The sequence below is a fragment of the Camarhynchus parvulus genome, chromosome 3 (genome assembly GCF_901933205.1).
Source record: "Camarhynchus parvulus chromosome 3, STF_HiC, whole genome shotgun sequence".
Classification (NCBI taxonomy): domain Eukaryota; kingdom Metazoa; phylum Chordata; class Aves; order Passeriformes; family Thraupidae; genus Camarhynchus; species Camarhynchus parvulus.
In genome coordinates, this window is record NC_044573.1 from 95071753 (window position 1) to 95097048 (window position 25296).

The window sequence follows — 25296 nt, forward strand, 5'->3', positions numbered from 1 at the left end:
AAGACAGAGAATTCTTAATTAAAAAGATTTTATGGAACACATTGTCAAATGTAGCAGTACAATGTCAGATTCCCAATTCCCTCCACTGAACCTATTTCAGGTGTTCAGTTCAGAGTTTGAATGACCAAAGCGAAATCTCATTGGTAATCTGAACTGCTTTCTTGTACAATATCACATTTCCCAGCATACCATCTAGGCCATGGACACAAACTATAAGATGTACTCCTTCTTCTGAACACTCATCATCTTCCATACTGAAATAAGGTATTGAAGAAGCCAGTTTGAAAACATCACTATACATAAATCCAGGAAGTTTAAGTTGCCTCAATTCTTCTTTAGCCTGTAGGAAACTGGAACAAAAAAATACTTATTATACATTTGCTATTGCTAGATAAATGTGAGGTCTTCCAAGCTAACAGTTTTCTACTGTCATTTTGCTTTGTATTCTATGTAATTAATATGAAGGGAAAGATATTTATCAAATCACTATTTTCACAAAATAAGCCATTTCCTCAGAACATTTTTACGGCAGATTCCTTCAGCCTCTTTTGCTCTGTAACAAAAACCGTATCTCAAGTTCTACTCTCTTCTCATCTTTGCAAACTCTCAAGTATTTCTGAAACCACTAAAGATGATGCGTTCATTGTGGTCTTAAGCAAGCAACAGCTTTGCTTCCACACAATAAAAAAATTATAAAAATTATAACCAAGTGGAAGTCAAGATTAAGATTTTCACTGACTTTTGATAATTCTTGCCAAGCCTATTTCTTAGGTCAGAAGAGAGCTGGAGTCAGTGCTGTAATGTCTCACCATAAGGTTCCTGTGGTAGACTGAAAAACTGACACTTGCTTCCAAAACAGCCAGATCCGGACTTCTGATCTTTTACCTATTCTATGAAGGCATACACTATAAGGTTTTTAATAGCTGAGATCCTCACATACTAGGGGGTCCTTGGGTTTCTTCCTCCCTTTCTTCCACTTTGCTTAGCTTTTGTGCATGGCCTTCCTAATTGCATATCAGTTTCCCTGCAGCACATAAAGCTTTATGCTTTCTTATGCTTCCTTAATCCATCTGTTCTGCATGATCCCTCACGGTGTCACGCTGTACCCCATCCTCTTCTGCCTGCTCACTGTTTCCCTCCCATTCTACCTTTTGTTCTCTTGTTTTCCCTGCTTTATCTTTAGCTCCTTCCTCACTAACTGGCAGGAGCAGGCCTCAATGAACTCAGCCTGAACAGAAACCACTGCTGACAGCTGCTCTTATCACTCTGCAACAGAAGCTACTTGAGTTTGTACTCAAGGCATGTTTCCTGAACACACCAAGGGTGGTTCTTTATGGAGCAGACCATACCCTCTGGATTCACAGTTATCTCATATTCCAGTAGACTCTGCTTTTCCTACAGCCAAGTCCTTGATTTTATTCCAAGCTCCCTTTTATTGTTACAGAACAGCCTGAGTAGTCTCTGCTCCTCATCTTTCCCATTGCACACCAATACCACCATACAGTATTTCAGAAGCTACTTTTCTGGCCGCTTCTAACCTGTTTTCCTCTACCTGACTGCTTACTCCTTCTTTCTGTTTTCAAGCTGCTTTTCACAAACTATCTGGTCTTCTATCTCTTCCATCTGCTCAGCATTTGTTTCTACCTCTCTTTTAAATTTTCTCTCATAGCAACATGTTACTTCCTATACAACACATAAACTGCTGCTTCACATGTTTATTTAGCAGCAGGAGTTTATCAGGGAAACTCCTATGTTTACAGCAAGAAGAGGTACAATCTGGGATCCCTGACATTCCTCTAAATTTGGCTTTCCTGGTCTCCAAACTGCAGTGTAATCTAGAGCACTATGGTCTCTGAGGTGTTACATTTCTGATATTTGAAGTTAAGATTTAAAAATAAGGCCATTACCATAGCTTGCATTACACATTTGTTTCACTTAACTAATCTGATGTACAACAAGTTACACAAGGTTTTTTGGATTTCTGTTTTTAAAGTCAAAGCATATTTTGCCAAGCTAGCTATTTTAACAATTCCTATTTCATAAATCATCATTTTTATGCTCAATAGCATAACATTTTTTACAACATCATTCTTCAGCTGGATGATTATTTTTTAAACATAACAAAGAAAAATCCTGTTTTGCTTGTTTTTCAAACCACATGAAATTACAAGATAACTCATAGAAGTGTAGTGCTAAGACACTTTTTATCTGAACATCTAGAACATGTTGTTACTTGGGCATGCTGAATCCACAAGCCACAGTTCTGGGGCATTCTACCCAGAAGCCCAACCATGCTTCTTTTCCCCTTCTCCATTATATTAACATAATTTCCAAAAGTAAAAAGCTTGTTTTAAAACAATCACTTACGCTAACATTTGAGGTTTTGGGGAACTTTCATACCAGGAAACAGCTGAAGCTGAGTTGTAGGATGTGCTGCCTGGCTGTTGTGTAATTGCATCAGATTTATTCTTTGAAGAAGAGGTAACATTGCAGGGAGAGTCTCTTAGAGAAGAAGGGAAAGACAAACAGCCAGGAGTACAGACAGGGGGCACAGTCATTATGTCTTGCAGATGTCCACTGTCAATCATTTCAGATCTCAGGACTCTCTCTCCTGCTACACCATGATCCTGGTCAGCACTGCATGCTCCATCTAATATACTATAATCAGTTTCTTCATAATACCCATTTTCAATCATTTCTTGATCCTCCTCTTCTTCCTCATCTTGTTGGGAAGAACAAATAATTTGTTTTTCATATGCTTCCTTTTGAGGGCTAACAGGATTGCTCTTGTTCATAGGCCAAATATCTGAAATATCTGTGCTGCTTCGAGAGCCAAAATAGTTTTCAACAAGCCCTTGCTTTACCATGTCAGCACTATCAGTTGGAGAAGGATTATCTGTACCAGTTTCACTTTTAGCTCCTGACAGTTCTTCAGTTGTGCCCTTTAGTTCTGAAGGCTCATTATGTTTTCCTTTGTTTGTTTTTTCAACTGCTGCATTTACAGACGAAGAACCTGAAACAGCAGATGGCTCACTCATACAAGTTGTTTCCAAACACAACTTAACTGTTTCTTCTGTAGCTCTAGGAGGCCTTTCAAGGTCCTGAGGGTCCTTGCAGGTTGTGCCAGGGCCTGTTTGTGGGCTGTAACTTTCCACATCAGTAGGTGTGTCCTCATCGGAAACAACCAAGTGTAACAAATCTTTTTTTCCTGAGAGTGAGGAACGTATAGATGGAGTTTTGTTATCCAAGGGCCCTGAACACACAAGTTGTTGCTGCAAGTTGGTGTTTGATGTTTTATTGTCATCACATTTTGTCAAGTCAATTGCTCCTAGATCCAATACTGTTTTGCTGTCACTTAGCTGGCATTCAGGTACAACAGATATCTTTGAATTCTCATCAGGTGACAGCTCATCATCATCTGAAGGAAGTGAATTTATGGATGTCAGGGATGACTGTATTTCACTTACAGCACTTGTACTCTCAGTGCAATGGCTTTCAATTGTATTTTTTATTGCACAGTCTGGTTTTAGTAAAGGCTGAGGAAATGCTCTCTCACCATTGTGTGCACTTTGTCCATGAACATTTTCAAAAACATGATCAGGGTTGGGGTGAGTTGCAAAAGAACTTGGTTCACTTTCTACACCTGAATCTGAAAATCTAGAAGAGGCATACGTCACACTAACATCTGGTAATTTAGTCATGTCTCCACTTGCAGAGATTTGACTTTCTTTTGTTGAAAGAGTAGGTGGATTGCTTTTCATTTTTGTCAAGATGTCACTGGTATGCTGACAGTTTCTCTCATGGACCTCTTCCTTTTCAAGCATGGGGTCCTGTTCTCCCAAATTCAATTTGTTTCCAGATCCTGAAGACTGAATATTGGGTGTCAACAAATTCTCTTTGTGCTCTTCATCTAGTGGAAACTTAGCCCACGATCCAGTGTGAGCCACTCCTTTCTCCTCTTCATAAAGATCCTTATTATTTGCTTTGACCTCAGTTGTCCTGACTCCTGAGGAAGCTGGTTGACCTCCATGACAATCTTCAAGTGTACCTCTGTGTTGTAAAGCACCATCTGCTTGAACAGTTTCACAACCTGTCTGGGAGATGGTCAGTCTATCAAAAATAGCCTCATTTTCACAGTGCACAGGACTACTTGGACCTGGTTGGTCACCTTCAGTCTTGACAGCCATTTCGTCATATGGCATCAATGGAAGGTCTCTTCGAGTTATTTGCCTGATGCAGGCCTTTGTATCACAAGGAATTCCACTTACTCCAGGGTCCAGCCCTTCGTTAGCACTGTATGAAGGCTCACCATCTAACCTTCTACAGGCATTTTCCAGTGCTGCACTTATCAAACATTTGTATCCTACTAACACCACAGAGTCCTTTGAGTTCTGTTTTACGACTTTTTTGGTGTTTTCAGCTTTCATTGTTTTTATGAGCTTAGCAACCTTAGCTTTGGATTTATTTGTATCTTCATTTTTCCCTTTGAAGGTTTTTGTTAGCATCTTTTCAGCTTCTGAATGCCAAAAGACGGAGGCACCAGCAGGTCTCATTTTCAGTTCTGGGCTACTAAAACCAGCAACAAAACCTTCTTCAGCTTCTAATTTATCCAGTTTATTGGACTCTGCCCTTGGAACACTCTGAGCTACCAACCAGGGTACATCCAAATCTTTCACAGAAAAAGGGGGAAAAGAGAAAGTATGTTTACAATAAAATTATGCAGATAAGCAATGCTATAACACACTAGCAATTATAGAATTTTACACATCCTCAAAACTTAAGGTAAAACCCCATATTCTATCAAATAAATGTAGTTTTTTAAAGCCAGCAAGAAATTATAAAAAAATACTAAAGTTTTACATAATTTTGCTAATTTCTTCAAAAGGAAATTGTACTGTGAGCTGTGTTTACCTTCAGTAATTGAATCTAAATACCGATCTTCAAAGATAATAGGCAAGGAGTTCATATCTCCATCTAGTTCACTGCATTCAATAGGGAGGGGTGGAAGAGAACTGCAGAAGGAAATGTTTTTGATAGCTGCACACACCTGTAGATGACTTTGAGCACTGAAAAAAGGAAGCAGTCCTCCATGAAAAAAACAGAACTATTTCTTTTTACATTAACAGAAATTACCAACAGTTTAATTCATTTTAGTAGATGATTTTCTACTAATTAACTATTAATAGCTTGATCATTTAATAACTTCTTATATAACTACCACTACTTTAAATCTATATTGAGAACAAAAGTTTCTCATTAATTTCTTATGTATTTCTGCAATGCTACTTCTACACAATATAAACTATACAGTAACAGTACTACATGCTATATACTGTGCAATTTCAAAGGCTACTCACTGTAGTTCTTGAAAGGCAAGAGCAGCTTGCCTAGGATGCTCAAAGCAAAAGAATGCTTCAGCAAATCTGCGCACCTGCAAGATCCAAATGAAGGTAGAGCTTATTTTACCTTACAAATAATTTAAAAAAATCCACCGGCATTCCTATGCATCAATGTATCATTTGTATGTATAATACAGACAGTTACTTTTCTTTTCAGTTGTTCATTCTGGATGGGTGACACAGACAAGACTAGTGACTGAAACAATTTTAATTTGTGCTCTGGATAACTGGGAATTACATTAGACTCAACTGCCTGCTGAAAATTTTATTTCCAATAAATCAATCATCCAAATCAGGTTCAAACAATAATGCACAAAAATACTATTGGAATTTTCAATTGGAAGAAAGGAAATGACTCTTCAATTCCCACTTCTGAATGAGCCTGAATATTACCTTCAGAAGCAGAAATCCATTAGATATTCTGCTGTCTCAAAATATAGAGGAGAGTTTCAAACTTTCTGTAAGTATCCTCTAGCCCACAGTAAACTACTGTGCAAAAGAATTTTTGTTTGCAAAGATTTCAGATGGAAATGATGAAGACAGTAACAGAATGTATATTAATTTTAAGCACGGTATTAAAGACTTAATTGTATGTTTGAGGTCAATAAAAAATACAATACTGAAGTGATATTTATTAACATGTGGGAGTATATTTTTTTACCATCAAACATGTTAAACCATCAATATTTTACCATCAAATACCTGCTAAAATAGAGAATGTGAATTATACAGCAATTTGCTGCAATTGAAAGCATAATCAATGTACTGAAAATGTAGTATCTAGAAACCCCAAAGGTTTTGTACAAGATTTCTCACATTTCCAATATTCTACATAAAAGTTAATTCAATCAATATGCATTTTATTTTTGCAACTGCCAAATTACCTGCATCTAAAAAAAGCAAACCAAAGAGAATGTGCTGTGCAATGGTTGTTGGCAACAGCTTGTTCGTTAACATTGATTTGGTTGTATCAATTTAAACAAAATTTCTATCCCACTTAGAGAATTACATGTTAGTCTACCAAATCAATAATTTATTTACCAAGCACTTCCTGACCTCCTACATCTTTATTTCTTCAGTATACTCTGTGTCTTCCCCTTGAATTATGGAACTTCCTGAACAGACTGTGGGAGTTTTCAGTGCGAAATTGGCAACAAGTGTGAAGACCTAGCTCAGTTCCCTCAGCTCTCTCACTCAGAGCTTCAGCCAGCATCTGCCCCCACCCCAAGCACAAACATGGCTCTCTGAAAATCCTGTCCGTGAACTGGCAAATATCAGACTTTCAGGACCACATTAATTTTGTTCAGAGATAAGCACTTGCATGGGAGTTCATTTTCCCTCCTGATACACTGCCCACTATACTTTTAGAGAGAACCACTTGGATTAAGTTCTGTAGCTTCTACACTTTTTTGTTTTCTTAATACTAGAAGAACTGAGGAAAAAAGTTTTCCAAGGTGCTAAAGAAAAAACCCAATCCCAAATCACAAACATGTTACCCCCAATCTCTGACTTGCAATAGAAACTGAAAGTCCTGTCCCAACCTCCCAGAATTTATTGTACTGTATTACCTGAAATTAATCTTAGTCATAACATCACGTCTGAATAGTCATGGAAAATGCATTGAAGTAAAAAGAAAGCACACAATTCAACAGTTACTTGTAAATGCAACTTCCACTCTTGCCAGAACTCAATTTGCTTTCTTTCAGAATTTGTTGTTATGAGTTTATACATACACATGTCAGACAAGAATTGATGTTCCAAAATAATTTGCTGCATTTTCCCCTGGCTTTTCTAAACAGACATCTACCTTGCAAATATGATTTTCTTGAGAGATAATCTCTACCCCTTCCCCCAGGAAGGAGGGACTGTTATACAATAGACTTAACAGATAATTTTACTGCTTAGAAACTAGATTTTAGAACAATTGATCATGAAGGGTGGACATTATCATTTTAAATTAAGCAATTTAAAAATTAATTAAAGATCCTAATCAAACTGGTAATAGTTACAGGAACATTGCCAAATTAGTTGATGCCTGTGGTATATGTCAAGAAAAGGGCACACAGATGTTTCCCAGGAAGCAAGCCAAGGTAGTTTTGAGTTTACATGTGAGCACTTCACCACATAAAGTAACTGGAGCTATATGGCTAGTAGATCTTTAGAATACTACGCACTCTCCCACACAAGATGAAGGCATTTTTTCATTTGCAATAAATCCCATTTGTAATTAAGTAATTCCAGTGCTTCTGAAGAAAATCTCAATACCAGCTCCAGACAGCTCCACATAGAATAGCAACAATACAAAATTAGTCGAAAGCAAGCTCCTAAAGCACATAAGTCCTTATTAATGAGAGAAGGGAACCCAAATCAACAGTAGTTTATTATGTTTAATAGGTGCTTAACTTACTGAAGGACTGAGGCACTTGCTAGGACACTGTTAACCAGCCTCTGTAGAACCAGACTGCCAGCTCTGCTAATGACGCAGGAACCATTGACTTGGGCTGAGTACACAAGGACTTTGCAGGAGGAAATTGCAGCTGCTACTCCTAATCTCTAGACTTCCCAGAGGCATGGTTTTTATGGTCCTCCCAGTGGAAACAGAAGAACTGTGTATAAAAACTGCTGTGGAATACATATTGTGTGTCTGCATATTTATGAAGAGCAGTCAGAGATCTTAGTTTACTGCTCTCCTATTTTAGGACTAATCAAACTGAAATAAATAATTTTGGAAGAATATATTCAGACCTACCAGAAGATGTCACTACAGAATAAAGAGATGAACTAAGTTTAGTGTTCAAATGTTTTGTAATATAAAATAACATATTCTGAGCAGTTTTTTCAATAAAATACATTTGTAAACCTTATCAGGTTGATCAGTATGATCCATGTAGTAGATGGATGTTCAATTTTAAAGTATTCCTCACTTTTTAATGTACTGCTTTTCCAAGTACTTGAAAATAATTAAATAATGAAACACTAGAGTAAACATAAGTAAAATTATTAAAATAATAATTTCAATACTTGAATAACTCTTCAGCAGAAAGAGTTTATAAAACAGTTTATACCTGGTTTATAAGCATCTGTGCAAAGAGGGTGAAAGTAATTTGACCAAATACAGGTGGCAGGTCTTTCTAGGGGTATTTCAACACAAGTATCTTAACCACTCAGGTAATCACTCCCTAAAAGGGTTCATTAATAAATAGACCCAGTGAGAAATTTCCTGTGGAAGGTATAGTCTGGAAATATTGCAAGAAGAAAAAATAAAATGAGATTTAGCATCCAGTAGCGAACACATCAAAGTATCCATTTCCAAAATAAAAAGGTTTCTTATTCCAGAAAGGACAGGTTAAGTCTCTTAAGAGGAGAATTAATGGGTCATCTTTAGCCTGGAGAAATGGAGGCTCAGGGGAGACTTCATTACTCTCTACAACTACCTGAAAGGAGGTTGTAGCCAGGTGGGAATTGGTCTCTTCTTCCATGTCCCAGATGAAAAGATAAGAGAAAATGGGCTTAAGTTGTGCCAGGGAGGTCTAGGTTGGATATTAGGATTTTTTTTTCACAGAAGGAGTTGTTAAGTATTGGAAGAGACTGCCCAGGGAAGTGGTGGAACCACCATCTGTGGGAGTGTTCAAAATACATTTGGATATGGCACATGGGGATCTGGTTTAGTGCTGAACGTGGTGGTGCTGGGTTGATAGTTTGACTTGACCTTAAAGATCTTTTTTTCCAACCCTAACAATTCCATGACTCTAAATGTCAACATATAGTCTCCAAATAGGAGAATTAGTAGATCATCTTTTAAATGTCAATTAAATCCAATAACCAAAAAACGTGCATCACTTGGTATGTGCAGATAATGGCTCCAGTGGAACATACTCATCAATGTAGATTTCCTGAGGTATGTTTATACAATCCTTCTGAATATAAATTCTCAAGATATTATTAATAAAAGTTACAATTTATTATACTAAGCACTGCAAAACAAGGTCCAAAACCAACAACTGAACACACTCTTAGAAAAGGCTGAAATTTAGCATCTCTTTTTCATTTAAAGGTTTACTGAATTTATGGATTATGAGTTCCTGCTCTACTGCCACACGGGAAGCCCAGCGGAACAATGGTTTCTTACATATATTTTAATTACATGTATTTGCAAAGTATTCACACAAACTCATATAATCTTGGAGTACAGAAAACAAGTGTCCATTTAAAAATGAAGTAATATCACATTGCTGGTTCTAAGTTGGCTCAGGTAAAAATCCCCTCTCAATGCTGTATTATGCAATTCTTACAGAGTCAGCCTGCTTGCATTCTGCTATCAGGCACTAAATAAAAATGAAATTTTAGGATTACCCATGCCTTGCATCTCCTCTCCAGTCTTTGACTGATTATAGAGTATCTGCAAAGTACAGTGACAGATAACAAAAGGAGTGAGCATAACAGCAAGTCATAATGATGCAGGCCATGCAGATGTGTAATCAAATTATTACACATCTCAAACAAAAATTCAAATAGGAGTTGAATTTGAATTCAGACTCCTATTTGAATTTTTTTTCAAACTGGAAAGCATCACAGAAATACTTTTAATATGTGCAATATCTCAATTCCCATAGTATAGTGAAATACTTTGATTTATACTCCCTAAAACAATTGCAGGAAAACTCAATAATTAAGGCATTTATGACCCCAGGAGGATAACTTACATCACAGATTTTAAAAGAACCACATTTAAGATGATAAATACATAATAATTAGCAGTGTCTTTTCTGGGGCAGTAAAAATTCATATATTACTTCTTCCTTTGGTTTTATTAAATATAAATTATTACAAACACTAACATACCAGCAGCTGAATGCAAATGCAGGCTAAATGAAACAGTATTCTTGTTTCATACCTTCCACCAGTTAACTTGAGGGATTCCAGTATTTACACAAAACCCACAGAAAGGTAAGTAAGATTCATAGAGAGACAATAAAATGACACCTTTCTTATGGCTAGCACATCAAACTAATAACCCTTTGCATTCTTTCTGAAAGATTCCATTTATTCTTCATAACAGGCTACTTCCACAACCACGATTTCCTCACTAAACAATGTGATTTATCAAGTAAGAGTAATGCTTTAGTCCATATGTGATTATATTTCACTGTGGGAAGAGCACTGATGTGGTTCTGCTTGCAGAGAGACCAGAGCAACTGCACACACCCACAGACAAACCAACAGCACTACAGATGGATTAGTACACACACACACACACACACACTCTCACGTGCCAGATCATTTCACATACACTTCTTTTACAAATTCCCATGTAAAAGACTTTTCAAAACTTATTAACATCCTAAATCCTTAATTCAGAAAGAAATACACTTTGTTTATGATGTAAGCAGGCAGCCTCAATGCAGAGAAGTAAAATGTAGGGTGGGCACAAGACATGGCTCCCACAGAAAAGTACATCAGTCTACACAAATATATGTTATTCCACAGACTGCAATCTGTCTTCTGAACTGCATTTCTTATTCAAAAGAACAATGAATTACCTGGTTCATAAACATAAATAATATGTTTTATGCATTATATTCCAGCAACATTATATACAAGGTAACAAATGAAATGGAACAGCTCCCTTTACAATTCTAACCAGCTTTCCAAAATACAAATAGAAAAATGGTAATCTGGAGGCTCATTGTGATAAACATTGCCATAACAATGTGTCCCAGTGAGCATATGAATGTCCCTGGGTCAATACTTACTCTTAATGTGTGATGCTCTTGTGCTAGCAAAGCTGTGACCTCCTCTTGTAAGGTAATGACCTCCAGAAACTGCCCCCAGAGAGCCATCAGAAGTGAGCAAAGCTGAGCAAGATTCATATTTATAAGTTCTGCCAGTTCATCAGGATTTTCCATTTTCTGAAGTCAGGAAAAAATATATATGTGATTCACTGATGAAACCATAATGTACACACAGGAATAATAATAAAAAAAGTATACTGTATCTTAGGGAGAATTTTAATTTAAAAAGCATCTTCCAAATGAGAGCCATTTAAACTAAGTATCAAAACGGAATGTCCTGGAGTTTCCTCAAACCAAGACAATGGATAAATCTATGTTAAACCAGTAATAGATTATTTTATGTTGTATGAAATATTATCCCATTGCTTTTTTGAATTAGGACTCCTGTCCAAAAATTAAAGCAATAATTCCACTTATGGCAAAGATAACTGAGTTCAACTGCTGCATTTTCTAACATGTAAAAATCCTGTGTGCCTGAAAGGAAGAGGAATCAGGAAACCAAAAATTGACACTTGCTATGTTATTCCAACTTTGATAAAATCATAAGAATTTAATAAAGATATCTCCATTTCAGAATAATTATTAGTCACAATGACCTTTATAAGATGCTATGTATCTACACACATTTTATGCATAGCCAGGAAGCAGTGTTATAGCACAGCCTTCCTAGAACCAGATCACACCAGGACAAATTCAGTGTGAAACAAGTTTTGCTTTTTTTACAACATAAGGTAATCCTGTGATACAGTTCCACAGGAATTGTAGATAGCTAGGCTTATGTTCCCTGCCATTTTAGAAAATAACAGTTTTTCAGAAACTCATTGTAGGCCCATAAGGCACTGAGGCAAAGGGTTTAAAATGAAAAGATAGTAAAGAACCAACTCTAGCAATATTACAGAGCAAGTAGAAAAAAGGATTGGGAATATAGAAACACCAACTTAACCAATCATAAGAGAAATAAGAGAAACTTTTGATAAGAATTGTACAAAACAGAATGAAGAAAACAGAAAATGTTTAGCAAGCTAAGGGAGAAACTAACCAATTCAGAGAAGCTATGTAAATATAAAAACTATTTTATTACATAAAGTAAGATTATTAGTTGCCCATAGAGAGCTAGCAGGGCTGAAGTGTCTCCAGTTACACAAATTAGATCCTTTAAAAGGCCACATTACACTTTGCTGCAGTTATACTACTACTGCAGTAACTAAAGGTGAGCTTCCAAGCAGGGCCCACCTGCCAGCAAAGGGTGGATAAACTTTCAAGAAGTTTTAAAACCTGTCCTTCAGACTTCGCCATGACCAAGAAATCAGTTATTCAGCTGGGGCTAGTTCTGACTAAGGAGAGAGATGGGGAGACAAATCTAAGCCATTTAAAGCAGACAGTGTTTCCTTAAGAATGTAGGGAAAACAGGAAAAGGAGACAGCATCAGAACAAGTTCTTTTAGATGAGGGGATGACTTGCTGAACCTCCTTTTGTAAAACTTACTACTGTTTGATCTTGCATCATTGTTATTTGATAACATCAAATTCCAAAAAATCAAATTATAACTGCAGAAAATTCAAAGTGTGATTTTCATACAAGTAATCCACCTTTCTAAAGTTTCAGTTTCATGATATAAATAGTTACACAGCTACCACCAACACACCAAGCCACCAGATCAACAGTTCAGTTTTGGTGTCAATTGCGCAATTTCTCTTTGGAGGAAGAGTTTAAATAAGTGCTGGAAAAACAGAGATGCTGTCATCCTGAAACAAAAAGTTTATTCCCAACTAGCATATAAAATCAGCACATTCTACTTTTATAGTTATTTAACTTATTTAATACATGAAAAAAAGCCCTGTACCTTGACTTCTTCACACAATTCTGTAAGACGAATTTCTACATCTATGTTTTCTGGAAAGATGAGAGGACATACCCATGAGTAATGTACTTTCCAACTTGCAGACTGAAACAAATTATCTCACAAAACAATTTTAAGACATGAAAAAGAATTCATCAAATAAAACTTGAAGCCATATTAAGTGCCACAGTTATTAAGTAAACTATAAACTTCCATTAAAATTCTTCACAGCAATTTCTGAGATTGAGGACAGAACATAATTAAGAAAAAAATTTGCAGTTATCATGATTGCTTATCATGACACCATGTCAAGGACAACAATTTTCTATTCAAAATTAAATTTGAAAATACTGCAGTTTAGATGATATAGTTTTCAGATTATCCACTGCTATTCAGCAGCAATGTCATCATTTCCAACCAAGGTAATACAATTCCTCTCCTATCAGATTTTCTAGAGAAGCCTTATTCCCATATCCTTTTTCTAAAGGTATATAATTTACAAGATACATGAATATAAATACAAATCTTTAGTTGTATGAGGAATTTCTTCAGTTAATTAAAGTGTTCTTTAAGGGATCTCTCAGTAGCTCAATGTTAAGAGCAAATCAATCTAACACAGAATGACAGCTTAAACTGGATCTGAACTTTGAGTCACTCATTTTTGAAGAGAACAGATATATTCCTTCACAAAGATATTTTTCCCTGTTAAACAGCCCTGTTTACCTTGGGGGATTTGATAAATCAAATAATAATTTGGTATTATGTTTAATTTCCTTCTGCATCTGAAGTATGAGTAGTAAGGGAACAATTAATAAACCCTAAAATTGCCTGTAACAAGAATTTATATTTCATTTTTGAAACACAGTATTGAGGACAAAAATGTTCAATATTTCTTGAAAATGCACAGCAACAAAATATGCCTTGAAAGTCCCAACAGTAACCTCAGGGTATGGATAATGAACAAAGGTTTACAGAACAGCAACAGTGTGTATACTCAACTTCTCTCTAATTATGTCACCTATACTTGGTAAGCATATATTGATTTTGAACTAACAGCATTCATCATGCTTAGGTTTGATCTTAATGCCACACAAATTAACTCACACAACACGAGTTCTGAGGAAAAAACAAATTGCAGAAACGTATGATGTTCTCAGAAATAAGCTGACAAAAGTTGTTTAAAGAAACTACATGAACCTTTTGCTAAACAGCACTTCATGATAATTTTTCTGAAAACACGTGAAAAAAATTTAAGCTATAATATTAGTTTTGGTATGGCCACACAAATCTTGTCATTAGTGAAAAAATTAAATGGTTTACTTATGAAACCATACTGATTATTTGGTTGTCACACTTCAATTGAGAACAGGCTTGTGGAACAAGATTTAAAACGCTGAAATCTAAAATCATTATGGAAAACCCCTAACTATATTCATACCCCAATGCTATATTAAAAAGAGAAGACAGAATAGAGCTAACACAACACAAAGGGAATTTAAGCACTTACATTCTATAGCAGTAATGTTAACCCAGCAAACATTTGATGCAATTTTGCTGGCTCTGCTAAAAACCAGTTTGGTTTCCTTTTTATATTAAAACCAAAACACACTTATAGATGATTAAAGTAGTGACCTGCTATTCTATTCTTTTCCCAACAGAAACTTCCTTGTGCTTAAAGAGCTCTGTAATCTTTTGTCCAGCATCAAGCCCACACTGATGCTCCAGTGGGAGGACTGGCCCATGTAGATATGGACAAATGCACCCTAAACACCGATAATGCCTTGGTAGTGTTTGGAAGAATTAAGTCTTGAGATAACAGAAGGAATCTGAAAGATTTCTCAGAAAACAAAGGTATTAATTATCTTTAAATAGCTAAAAATCATGAGTCTGTGTTGCATTAAATGAAGCTATAATTTTAAGCTATTTTTTAAAATGTTGATGACTGACTGAACTTTCACTCATTTTTGTTTAGTAAAGTAGAACAACACTAAATTAAAAAACAGCAATAATGTCTCATTTTATCATCTATTTATCAGCCTAAAATTTAGTAGCTCAATTCTGCAGACTTCAGAGTTCAACATATGTTTGCTATGGCTGAATATTGAAATTGATTCTCTCTACAAAAGGAGTAACATTTTATATCATCAATAAGAATGTAATATTTTATAATATCAATAAAAATCTGAGGGATTATATCACCTGCTTTGGAAACATACCTAGGTAGGCGATTCTCTGGGTTCGTGGATATTTTCTTCTGAGAAGGCGTTCATAAAGGACCTGCATGCTGGCCTTGGCTAGTTACAGGGATTGTACACACATGACTAGTTACTATACTCCTTTTTTCACCTGTGATTTATTATTTGCCTTAAAGTTAGTAAAAGAGCTTATTGCTAGCCTAGCAATTAGTGCAGTTAGATCAGTACATGAAAACAAATCATTTTAGTGTAGTTTCTAGATTATCACTTGTGATACAAATTAAGATAGTGTTTTTTATTTCCTGAAACCAGTAATATTTAAATGCTCAATTACAGTTATAGAGTCTAACAGCTGTCTTCCCATGCTTCTGCAAAATCAGTGCCTTGTGTTAAAATTTTATGACAGAGAAATAGCAAAGCAAACAGAAGAACCAAAATTAAAGAGAGAATAATTTTATCTTAAACAAAAAAGTGATGATTCTGAAGTTTAAACAGGACTGGATATTCTCTTCTGTAATGCCTATTTAAACTTCACAGACAAAATATGCACTATAAAAAAGTTAATTTACTTTAAAAATTAAAAAAAAAGTGCAAGTTACAATTGTGTACTTTGTGAAGTCCAGTGAGCCTCAATTTCTTTACAGAAACTTAGCAGAAACATAGCTTTTTTTTTTGTTAACTGCTGATGGATTTTAGAAACATTAGTGTTAATGGCAGGTATTATTTTTCATAAGCAAAATGTGAGTAATAATTAAAGCTTACATTATTAGTACTTTTTATTATATCAATTGTCCCAATCAATGTACAAACAAAACAACCAAAGTAAATGAAAAAGATATTTATAAATATGAAAAAAACAAGTAATTCTAGCAGAGACTTAAAAAATAAAAATAAAAAGTTAAACCCACAGGAAACAAACTGTCAGTAGACTATGTACAATGAATGTTAAATCTAAGTTGTAATTTTCTCTTCAGATATTTATTGTGAGCACTTCTGTTCGAAACTGCATTCCTGAAAATAAGCTAAATTACCCATATAGATGAGAAAAGGTCTGATTCAAGTTCCATTGAAGCTTTTGAGTGGTTTTGGTGACTTCAATGTGGTTGAAAGATACAACCCAATATTGCATTGCCAGTATGCAACTAAATGGCAGCTTTTTTCTATGACATATATATTTTGAAGGAATATTTTAGGGGAACTGAAGATCATATCTGAAACATTTAGGTATCAAGATTTAGTCTAAGCCTATCCTTAGAACAATAGTGCCATCAAACTCAATACATTGAGTTGGTAAAGCAAATCCAGAGAAGGGCAAGGCTAGTGAAGGGTCTGGAGCACAAGTCCTGTGAGGAGCAGCAAAGGGAGCTGGGGTTCTTCAACCTGGAGAAAAGGAGGAGGCTCAGGGGAGATCTTACTGCTCTTCCATAACTGCCTGAAAGGAGTTGTAGCCAGGTAGGGGTCAGCCTCTTCTCCCAGGTAACGAGCGACACAAGAGGAAATGGTCTCAAGTTGTACTAGAGGGGGCTTATATTGGATATTAGGAACAATTTCTTCACTGAAAGGGTGGTCAGGCATTGGAACAGCCTACTCAGGGAAGTGGTGGAGTCACCATCCCTGGAAGCAGTCTAAAGGCATGTGGATGTGACACTTGAGAGATGTGGTTTAGTGGTGAACATGGTGTTGCTGCCTTAGTTGTTGGACTTCATGATTTTTAGAAGTCATTTCCAACCTAAATGACCCTCTGATTCTATGGTTTGAGAAAAAGTATATTTTCACCTTACAAGGAAAACTAAGAGCTGAATCACTCCTTTAATAAGGTGTTTCCCTCCATATCAAAACTAATATAATGGGCAGAAAAGTGTAGCAGTAACTGTAGTAGTATTTTTGCTTCTATAAAGAAAACACCTCAGTTTCTAGTATTTTTCTTTGGACAGACTTGTAATACACTTCCTGAATTTTTTTCCACAACAAATAGCTTGGTGTTTTGTAATACAGAAGTGAAACATTCTTTGAATCACTAACTGACCACATCACATTTTTAAAATATCTTTCATATCTCAATCACCAACTAAGCACTGTTTCACTGTGCTTAGTTTTGACACTGATAAAATTAAACAATACAAAAATAAGTAAGTATTGTCTACAATCCATACAAATGCCAAATGATCCTTTTTTTCTTTAGTAGACCATGAGTAAAAGGAGTATATGGCTGCTGAAGAAAAGTCTAAATTATTGTTTAAAATGCCAATGTATTTCCCTTTCTTACTTCCACTGCTCTTCTAGTGCACAAATCAAGGTTAGGCTCTCTAATATATCTTCATTCTACAGAAAAGGAATGTACATGTACATTTCCATACATTACATGTAATACATTTGCAGTTATTTTTATCACATGTGGTTAGCTACAAGTCTTCATGGCAACTAAGTCTGCTTAAAAAGTTAAACTACAAACTAAGCCAGCAGCAGTTTTTTCTTGTAGGTCTTTTTTCATGTAAGTTTTCAGTGAAATATTCTCCTCAAAGCTTACAGAATTTAGATTTTTGTACAAATATGCAATGTTTCCTTACAACAAACAAAGTGCGGTGTGCTACTTGGATTACGAGCTTCTCTAACTTTCTCACCACTAAACACAGTAATTTGAAAAAAGAGCAAATCAAGATCAAGAAGAAAAATATATATTTCTATAGATTAAGGCTGTTATCTCCTTATTTTATTAGAGATGAGATAGTACTTGTTCCTTTGTTTTTCTTCAGTTATTAAATTTCAGATCAGTTTAAGCAAAGAACATTTTAGATGTAAGAGATATGCCATCAATGACAGTTTAATCTAGAAGAGGTCTTATAAACATTCACAAGAAAGTGATAAGTTTTATAAGATTGAACATACCCAGTTCAATTCGGTGAGAAGAGGGGAGATCCTTGGTTATTGTAATGAAATATCTATGTAACCCTTTGAAAGCAAGCAGCAAAGTGGCACAAAGTGTATAGTGGAAATTATAAGCATGACTGAGGAAAGATTCTGAAACAACAAAACTGCAACCCTAGAATAAAAAAGAAAAGGCACATATTAATTTTGTATAATAAATGAAGTGTTAGCAGAATGACTGAAAAGATAAGCAATTGCCTCTTTTCACAAACTTGATTTTTGTGATTTTCAATGGATTGCGAGACATTAAAAAAGGAGGTCAAACACTTAATATTGCAAGCTTCCCATATGTACATTCCTGAAGCAGGTAACATAGTCTCTTGGAACATTTTTTCTCATTTCCCTTTCCATATGCCACCCCAAAATCACTTTAACAAAGTTCATTCTTTATCAAATAATATTCCTGCAGAAAAGACAAAATTCACACCTCCCCACAGAATACAAATAAAATTTTAAACTGCTATTTAATCTTACGTCTGCTGATAATTGTTTTGTGTAGTTATTGCCAAAGACCACACTTTCAAGAGAAGGAATCACAGAGTCCCTGTTTTGTGCTGGTGCATTCCTGTTCAACCACGTATTCTTCACTGGGCGAGGAAAACTGCAAAAAGCACAAATGAACTGATAATCTGAACATAGTGTGCCTCATTACTTCAAATGCAAACTTCAATTAATTTAAACAATATTCCTGAAAGTTTAAGCCAGAAAGATAAATTTTGAACTATAACAGGTATAAAGTATTCATTTTCTGTGGATTTTGCTGTGAGGACTTAACCTCTTAAAAGTGAAGCAGTAGCAGGAAGTTCAAAGCTGTTACACAAGCTGACATTGCTGTTTTCCTAAAGGATGCCTGACATCTGCCTGCTGAGGAGGAGATCCTATCCTGAACTCCTGGAAGAACAGAGCATCCTGCAACAGTAGCCTTGTGATAAAAACTAGGAAAGATGAACGAAAAATGAATGAATGCAGAAAGTGGAGACTATTAGATAACAGGCAGAAATAAGCAATTACAGATTAAAGAAAAGCATAGATTATACAGGAGTCCAGGGCTGTACCCAAGTAGAATTATCTTCTCTTTCAAGGGAAGTGTTAACACTGGTTAACAGTTCCCAACAGAAGGTGAATCTGAATGCTACTCAGAAGAAGAAAATACTTAAAAAGTGACCACTCCTAGGAAAGGAAGAGGTGCCAATAATGTGAGCATGATCCAAACAGACGACCAAACTGTCACCCATGAAAGCTCAAAGGACAAAAAGGAGTGGTATCTGCAATTCTCAGGTTTTTCAGAAAGAAGTGCTAAAGAAAAGTGAGCCATATATGGATACAGCAACCATCAAGTATTTGCTACATGGGACAGCTCAGCTGAAATAAAACACTGTAAATATTAAAGTTTCTTCCTCTCCCCATCATAAAGGACAACTTGAATACCTTATGTTGTGGACACAGCAACACCCTACTCTCAAGATAACAAAAGCAGCATAGAAGATGCTGTTTTGTTTCAGTATCTCCTTACACAAACTGTATCAAGCTGAGGTTTAAAATTAAATAGCATTACTGAATCATCACTTGAAAAGCCAGAAACTGAGGAAAAATGCACAGGAAAGCCCTCAGATTTACTGCAACTTTTGAAATGGTCAGTACAGACAAATATGTTTCTGCATAAAAATTAGTATCAAAACCTGTTTTTCATTTTCTAACAACAGATGATCAATATAAGTTAAATGCCTGTGGGACAGTGTGATCATGTACGTTTTACACACATGATGCTACTTTAAGTAAATTTAAAAGTGCATTTATCAGATTATGTCTTCAACAACAACGATTCCCACCTTCTCAGTACTTGTTTCTTTCCCAAATAAGGCTGCGCTATCTCTTCAGATGTGTTAGTTCATTTACTATATAACCATGTATGTCTAAAACACATCACCAAAACAATTCAAACCAACTTGCAGGGGGAAAAAAGACGAAAAACCCATGAAAGTCAGCTGAATCCTCCAGACCAGCACAGCCCTACAGCATAGAACAGCTGTCTAACATACTCAGAGATAGTGTTTTCCATGATGTGAAGACAGGCACAAGGAGTGGGAATACCTGAAGCTAGAGGTCTGGGCATTTATGGCACAGACCGGCCTTGAATATGAGGAAACTTGAGAGCAGTAGCATGGAGTACTTGGAGACCACGAAAGAAGGAAAAGATAGATATGCTAAAAAAAGGTGTGCAAAGAATACTTCATATGTGTAACTGAGTGTACAGCCCTTTATCACAGAGAGAGAGATGCAAAGTAAACAGAGATTGCAAAGGTTGACACAAGTAGATGAAATTAAAAGGCTCCAGCAAAAAATAGCCAAAATATTTTTTAAAGAGAGAAGTTAATTCTCCAGCTCCTTTTACTGAATAAAATGCTAAATGTATCATTTGCAGACATCACTGCCATTGCAGTAGTAACTGAAAACTGTGAAGATAGTTAACAGAAGGTACCCTATTTGTAATAACAGCAGCTATTTCAGTCAGTGTGTACAGCAGATCTTCCTGATTAAAAAAAAATCATAAATATTTATACATATAAATATACACATACAGATACAGATATTTATACATTCCTCCACTTCTCTGGCCTTGGGCATTCTCTCTCTTCTACACTACACACTCTTATTTCTAATTAAAAAAACCCTCAAAAATTGTTTCAGATAATTTTAAAAACAAAAAGTTTCTCATCCATCTGGACCCTGAATTCCAAAATCATCATAGAAAACAATGCTGTCCATAGATTTAACTCCTTATTAAGTATTCTGGTTTTATAACATTTCCAACTGGACATTCAAGAATTGATTTGCATTTTATTAGCGAGAGATTACCTTATCAGTGGCTGATGCAGAGCAACCAAAGAAGCATGGACTATAACCGATATGACAGAAAGGTGGAAGTAATCAAACATAACATTGACGTAATGATGAAGGCCCTGGTGTAGGTTAAAGTGCAACTTTAAAGTTCGGCTACTAATTGGCTGTAGCGTGCTCAGGTCATCTGGTCTAAAAAGAAATCAACAGAACAACATACATTTAGAATAATCATATTCAAAGTGCAAGTTATTAATAACTGACTCAAACAGCAATTTATCGTAAGTCCATACTTTGAAACACAATGACATCTCCCCCAGAGAAAAAAAAATTAGAATGAGACAAACCAGTTATGAAATCTTAAGCTACTTCAGCATTAGATTTGTTTTTTACCATCATTTATGTCTAATGTGAACACACCACACCTATAAATAATACAGATTTAAACAGATTAAGAGGTTAACATATATTCTTGCTTTAACAAAATCTTCTATATTTAAACTTACGAGTAGTCTGTATCCGTGAAGTGTAAATCTAATGTTAGCAGAAAATTCATTTCATTAAGCGACTCCTCAATCTACAAAGAAATTGTAGAAGCATGAAATCTTTCAGGTCCCTTATTTGTACTAATTCAAATTGTATAAAACAAAGCCTAAATTATCTGAATATAGTAAATTTGAACAGCAGATTACCTTCCTTTCATCTAACAGCATTTTTATTTTGAAAATCATCACATCATTCACAGAAACTTCCTCATTTTTGTAAAGAATCTGAAATGTTTTACTGCAAACTATATTGTCATGGACTGAAGCAGGAAAGGCGAGATCTGTTGCACCTGAAGAGAGAAACAAGTATTAATATAACTGGAAAACTCAGAGCAGCTAATAAGTGTAACTATCATTTCCATCAGCTTCTTGATTCCTATTAAAACTGTAACAACATCAGTAATGTAAGTGGTTTTCAGTCAGCGACTGATGAAGTTTGAAGGGGTACATTTTGTTTCAAAGAAACACTATCAGTATTTTTAATATAATTTGTTTTTAATATACGTTCTGAAAAATTTTTGCTTTGTTACAAACAAAAGACATTCTAGGCATCAAAAATTGCAATAAAAATCCTGAATTCTGTCTTCTTTCATCTAGCATTCATGTTAATTTGCAGGTTTTAACCACACTGAAAACAAAATTACCTACAGATGAGGCAAAGTGGTTAAATGACATATACCACTCCACTGAATCAATCAAGAGCAGAGATTGTTTGTTCTTTCTTTCAAGATCTTTGCATCCTACTCTGGCCAAACTAATTCCGAGCTTATCACCTGAACCTGGCACTGCACATGGAATATGGCACTTCAAAGGCTACTCATCACAAAGAGCTCAGAAAAGTGTGATAAATGGTTGGGGAATCTTTTGCTGAAAAAAAAAAGAGTTAAAAGATTTGCAGAAGAAATGAGAAAGGGAATGATTTAAAACAGTAATTGAGGAAATATTTATCATAATAGCGAAGGATTATCACACAGGAAGTATCACAATGGGTACTATCCTCTGAAAAAAACCTAAAAGAAGTTGGAACTTGGAAGAACAGAAGTAACAGAAATACTGACACTTATAACTCCTCTTAAAAAATGGCTCAATGACATCAACGTCTTCCAAGACAAAATGTCTTAGAAATCGTGTAAATGTGGGTGCAAAAGATTTTTTAAAATTCTTTTGATTCTTCTTAATAAATTACTTCAAAGAAATCCACAAGAGGAAAAAAAAAATCCGCAGTTTTCAGTCTACAGCTTTGGGGCCTCTGATAGAATATTACTGCCCTTGGCAAACATTGCCACTCTTAGTAACATCTTAATTCAACTTCTCTTCAGAATTGTACAAATACTGAGTTTTGCTGAAGTGTTTTCATACATATCATCAGTTTAGGTATCCTGGACAAAGTGCTTACAAAGGCTGAATCATTACTGTGTAATTCCCCTATGAATAATGCCACTTTCAGCTTACATCCATCTGTGTCATTTGTTACAGCTGAAGGGCAGAGCAGGTATGGTTTCACTTGGCACATAATCTGATATAACTGCACAGCATCAGCAAAAGGGATCTCCCACTCCTGTCTGAAACAAAAGAAGTAATGGAGACAAATGGCTGAGGTCCCACTTCCTCTGCAGTGTCCAACCCTAAGTTACAGCCCTGAGCTCTGCTGACCTCAGCGGAACACAAACCGGCACCCCCAGAAGAGAGAGAGGAGCTGCAGAGCAAAAGCTGAGTCAGGAACAGGCTGAGCCACTTCCACATGGGGAGCAAGGTCTCACAAATGTGGGGTCATCAAGGCAGAACTGCTGTCTTTTAAATCAAAGATGCACTGACTGGCCAGGACTATTCCTAAGCTTCTATCCAAGGCTGTTTCCACAATAGAGGAGAAAAAAAAGTGGGATTTTTTTTACTCTTGCCTATAAATGACATATTTACTCTTACATATTTATTACTCTTGCATATAAATTTATTTTATATATATATATTTATTTATTTATTTATTTATTTATCTATATTTATATTCGTATTTTGGAAGATAATTTACTCTTGCATCATAAAACCAGACACCTCATTTCTTCCTAGTCTGCCTTCACTGGTTTTTCCTCTCCCTTTTATTTTTCTCTGAAAACCAGCCATGAATTTTTGAGAGAAGGAGGAATTTAGAACATCCTCAAATCTGAAACAACCTCATAAAGGCTAAAAATACATATGTTTTTCTTTTCATTTTCTACAGCACAACTACACCTTCCTTCAAATTACAAGAATAATAAAAGACCTTCACAAGACTGGAGCTAAAGCAAGTGAATTGCTTTATCATATCTGTAATGACACTTGTGCTGTGTCCCAAGCAGTTCTCATGAGCTACTAAAAGATGTGAAAAATAGAAATGGAAAAAAATACTTATTTAAATTAATGAAGAACTGCATGAAGAGCTGGGCAAGGGGTGAAAGGAGATAAAAATGAACTGGAAAAAGAGGAAAAACTGAAGACTGTGTATTTGACGTGAGAAAATAAAAGGAGGAGAGAGACCAAACGAATGGTCTGTAGGAGAGGGGAAAACACAGCCAAAGTAAGGAAACTGTGGATGACTTGTGCCTAGAAGGAGGCAAAATTACTTGGAGAGGAGTGGGAAAATCATGACATGACAAAGTGAATAGGATTTAGAGTAGGCAAATATGAGAAAGACTGAAAAGAGAGGAAAGTACAGAAAGAAGGACCTGATCAATACAGGACAGCATTCCCAAGAGTGGGTATCCTGACCAGCCTCCTCTGTGGTCAGCAAGCAACATCTTCACACAGTGAATCAGCACTGTGCTACTCTATGCTGAGACCAATAGCAGCTATTTTCTACACATAACAGCAGTCTCAGGAATTGCTATCAGCTATTCCTCCTCCTAGAGCAGGAGGGCTGCATGTGAGCCTACAGCATCCAGCTCTGCTAAATCAAGCAGGTGGCTAAATGGAAATGGAAAGCACAGTTTCTCAGCAAGACCTAGCACTACCACCGTGTCCACAAGAAGGACAAACGAACCCCCTTTCACTGACCAGCCTGTACCTTTCCTTCTGCTTTGTTGCGGGACAAACATTATCAGTAACTACCTGACAACAGAACTGAGAAACTGATCGAAAAAGGGCCCCAAAAAGGGTTTGAAGGGGTTTGGGTTTCTTGCAAAACAGCTGCTTGTCAACTGAATGAGTTCCCCAGTTGAGTTTCCAGACCAAATCAAACATTTGTGTCGACAGCACACAGAGCAATATGAAGGTAAGACAGAGTGGCCAGGGGAATCAAGCACTCTTTTTTTTTTCTCTGTCAAAACTGCTGATCTAAACTCACACCAAACTGCTGTCTTAATGTTTATACCCCTTTATGCCTAGTAACAGGAAACAAGAGCTAACACACATGTCACAATTTGCTAACAAGACTGCAGCTTTCTGAAAAAAAAATAACCTAAGACCATTCAAAAATATACCATGAAATGGAAAAACTTTTTTTCCAGCAATATCAATCGTATTATTCAGCATCACTTCCCAAAAAGTGTGTTTTACCAAAGGATGTTTACCAGACCCAAATTCTCTAAACTGCATCAAACTTTGCCTTTGAAGTGGAGTAATCTTGGCTCGTCAGAACTACTCATTTATCTCACACAAATCCAAGAGATATTTAGGAAGCTTGACCAAAATCCAGTATCTACATTGTTGCTGTACTCAGATCTACTTTCAAAATAGCCTCAAAAATTCCGTTTCAGTTACATCCTATCAGACTGTATTCAGTTACATTTT

At 35.9% G+C, this 25296-nt stretch overlaps 1 protein-coding gene across 4 annotated transcripts in view; it reads right to left on the reverse strand.

Moving 5' to 3' along the window:
* FAM135A (family with sequence similarity 135 member A) overlaps positions 1 to 25296 on the reverse strand; it is a 79451-nt gene that overhangs the window by 14484 nt on the left and 39671 nt on the right. For 3 of the 4 annotated variants that reach the window (XM_030944269.1, XM_030944272.1, XM_030944271.1), the window contains exons 5-16: positions 21682 to 21824; positions 21496 to 21566; positions 21008 to 21181; positions 18626 to 18752; positions 18113 to 18266; positions 15248 to 15325; positions 13035 to 13084; positions 11153 to 11308; positions 5358 to 5431; positions 4912 to 5066; positions 2368 to 4669; positions 190 to 350 (exon numbers count right to left, since the gene is read on the reverse strand). In XM_030944269.1, the coding sequence (XP_030800129.1) occupies positions 190 to 350; positions 2368 to 4669; positions 4912 to 5066; positions 5358 to 5431; positions 11153 to 11308; positions 13035 to 13084; positions 15248 to 15325; positions 18113 to 18266; positions 18626 to 18752; positions 21008 to 21181; positions 21496 to 21566; positions 21682 to 21824 (3645 nt within the window). The remainder of the gene's footprint in view (positions 1 to 189; positions 351 to 2367; positions 4670 to 4911; positions 5067 to 5357; positions 5432 to 11152; positions 11309 to 13034; positions 13085 to 15247; positions 15326 to 18112; positions 18267 to 18625; positions 18753 to 21007; positions 21182 to 21495; positions 21567 to 21681; positions 21825 to 25296) is intronic. The other variant, XM_030944273.1, reaches the window with a different exon arrangement.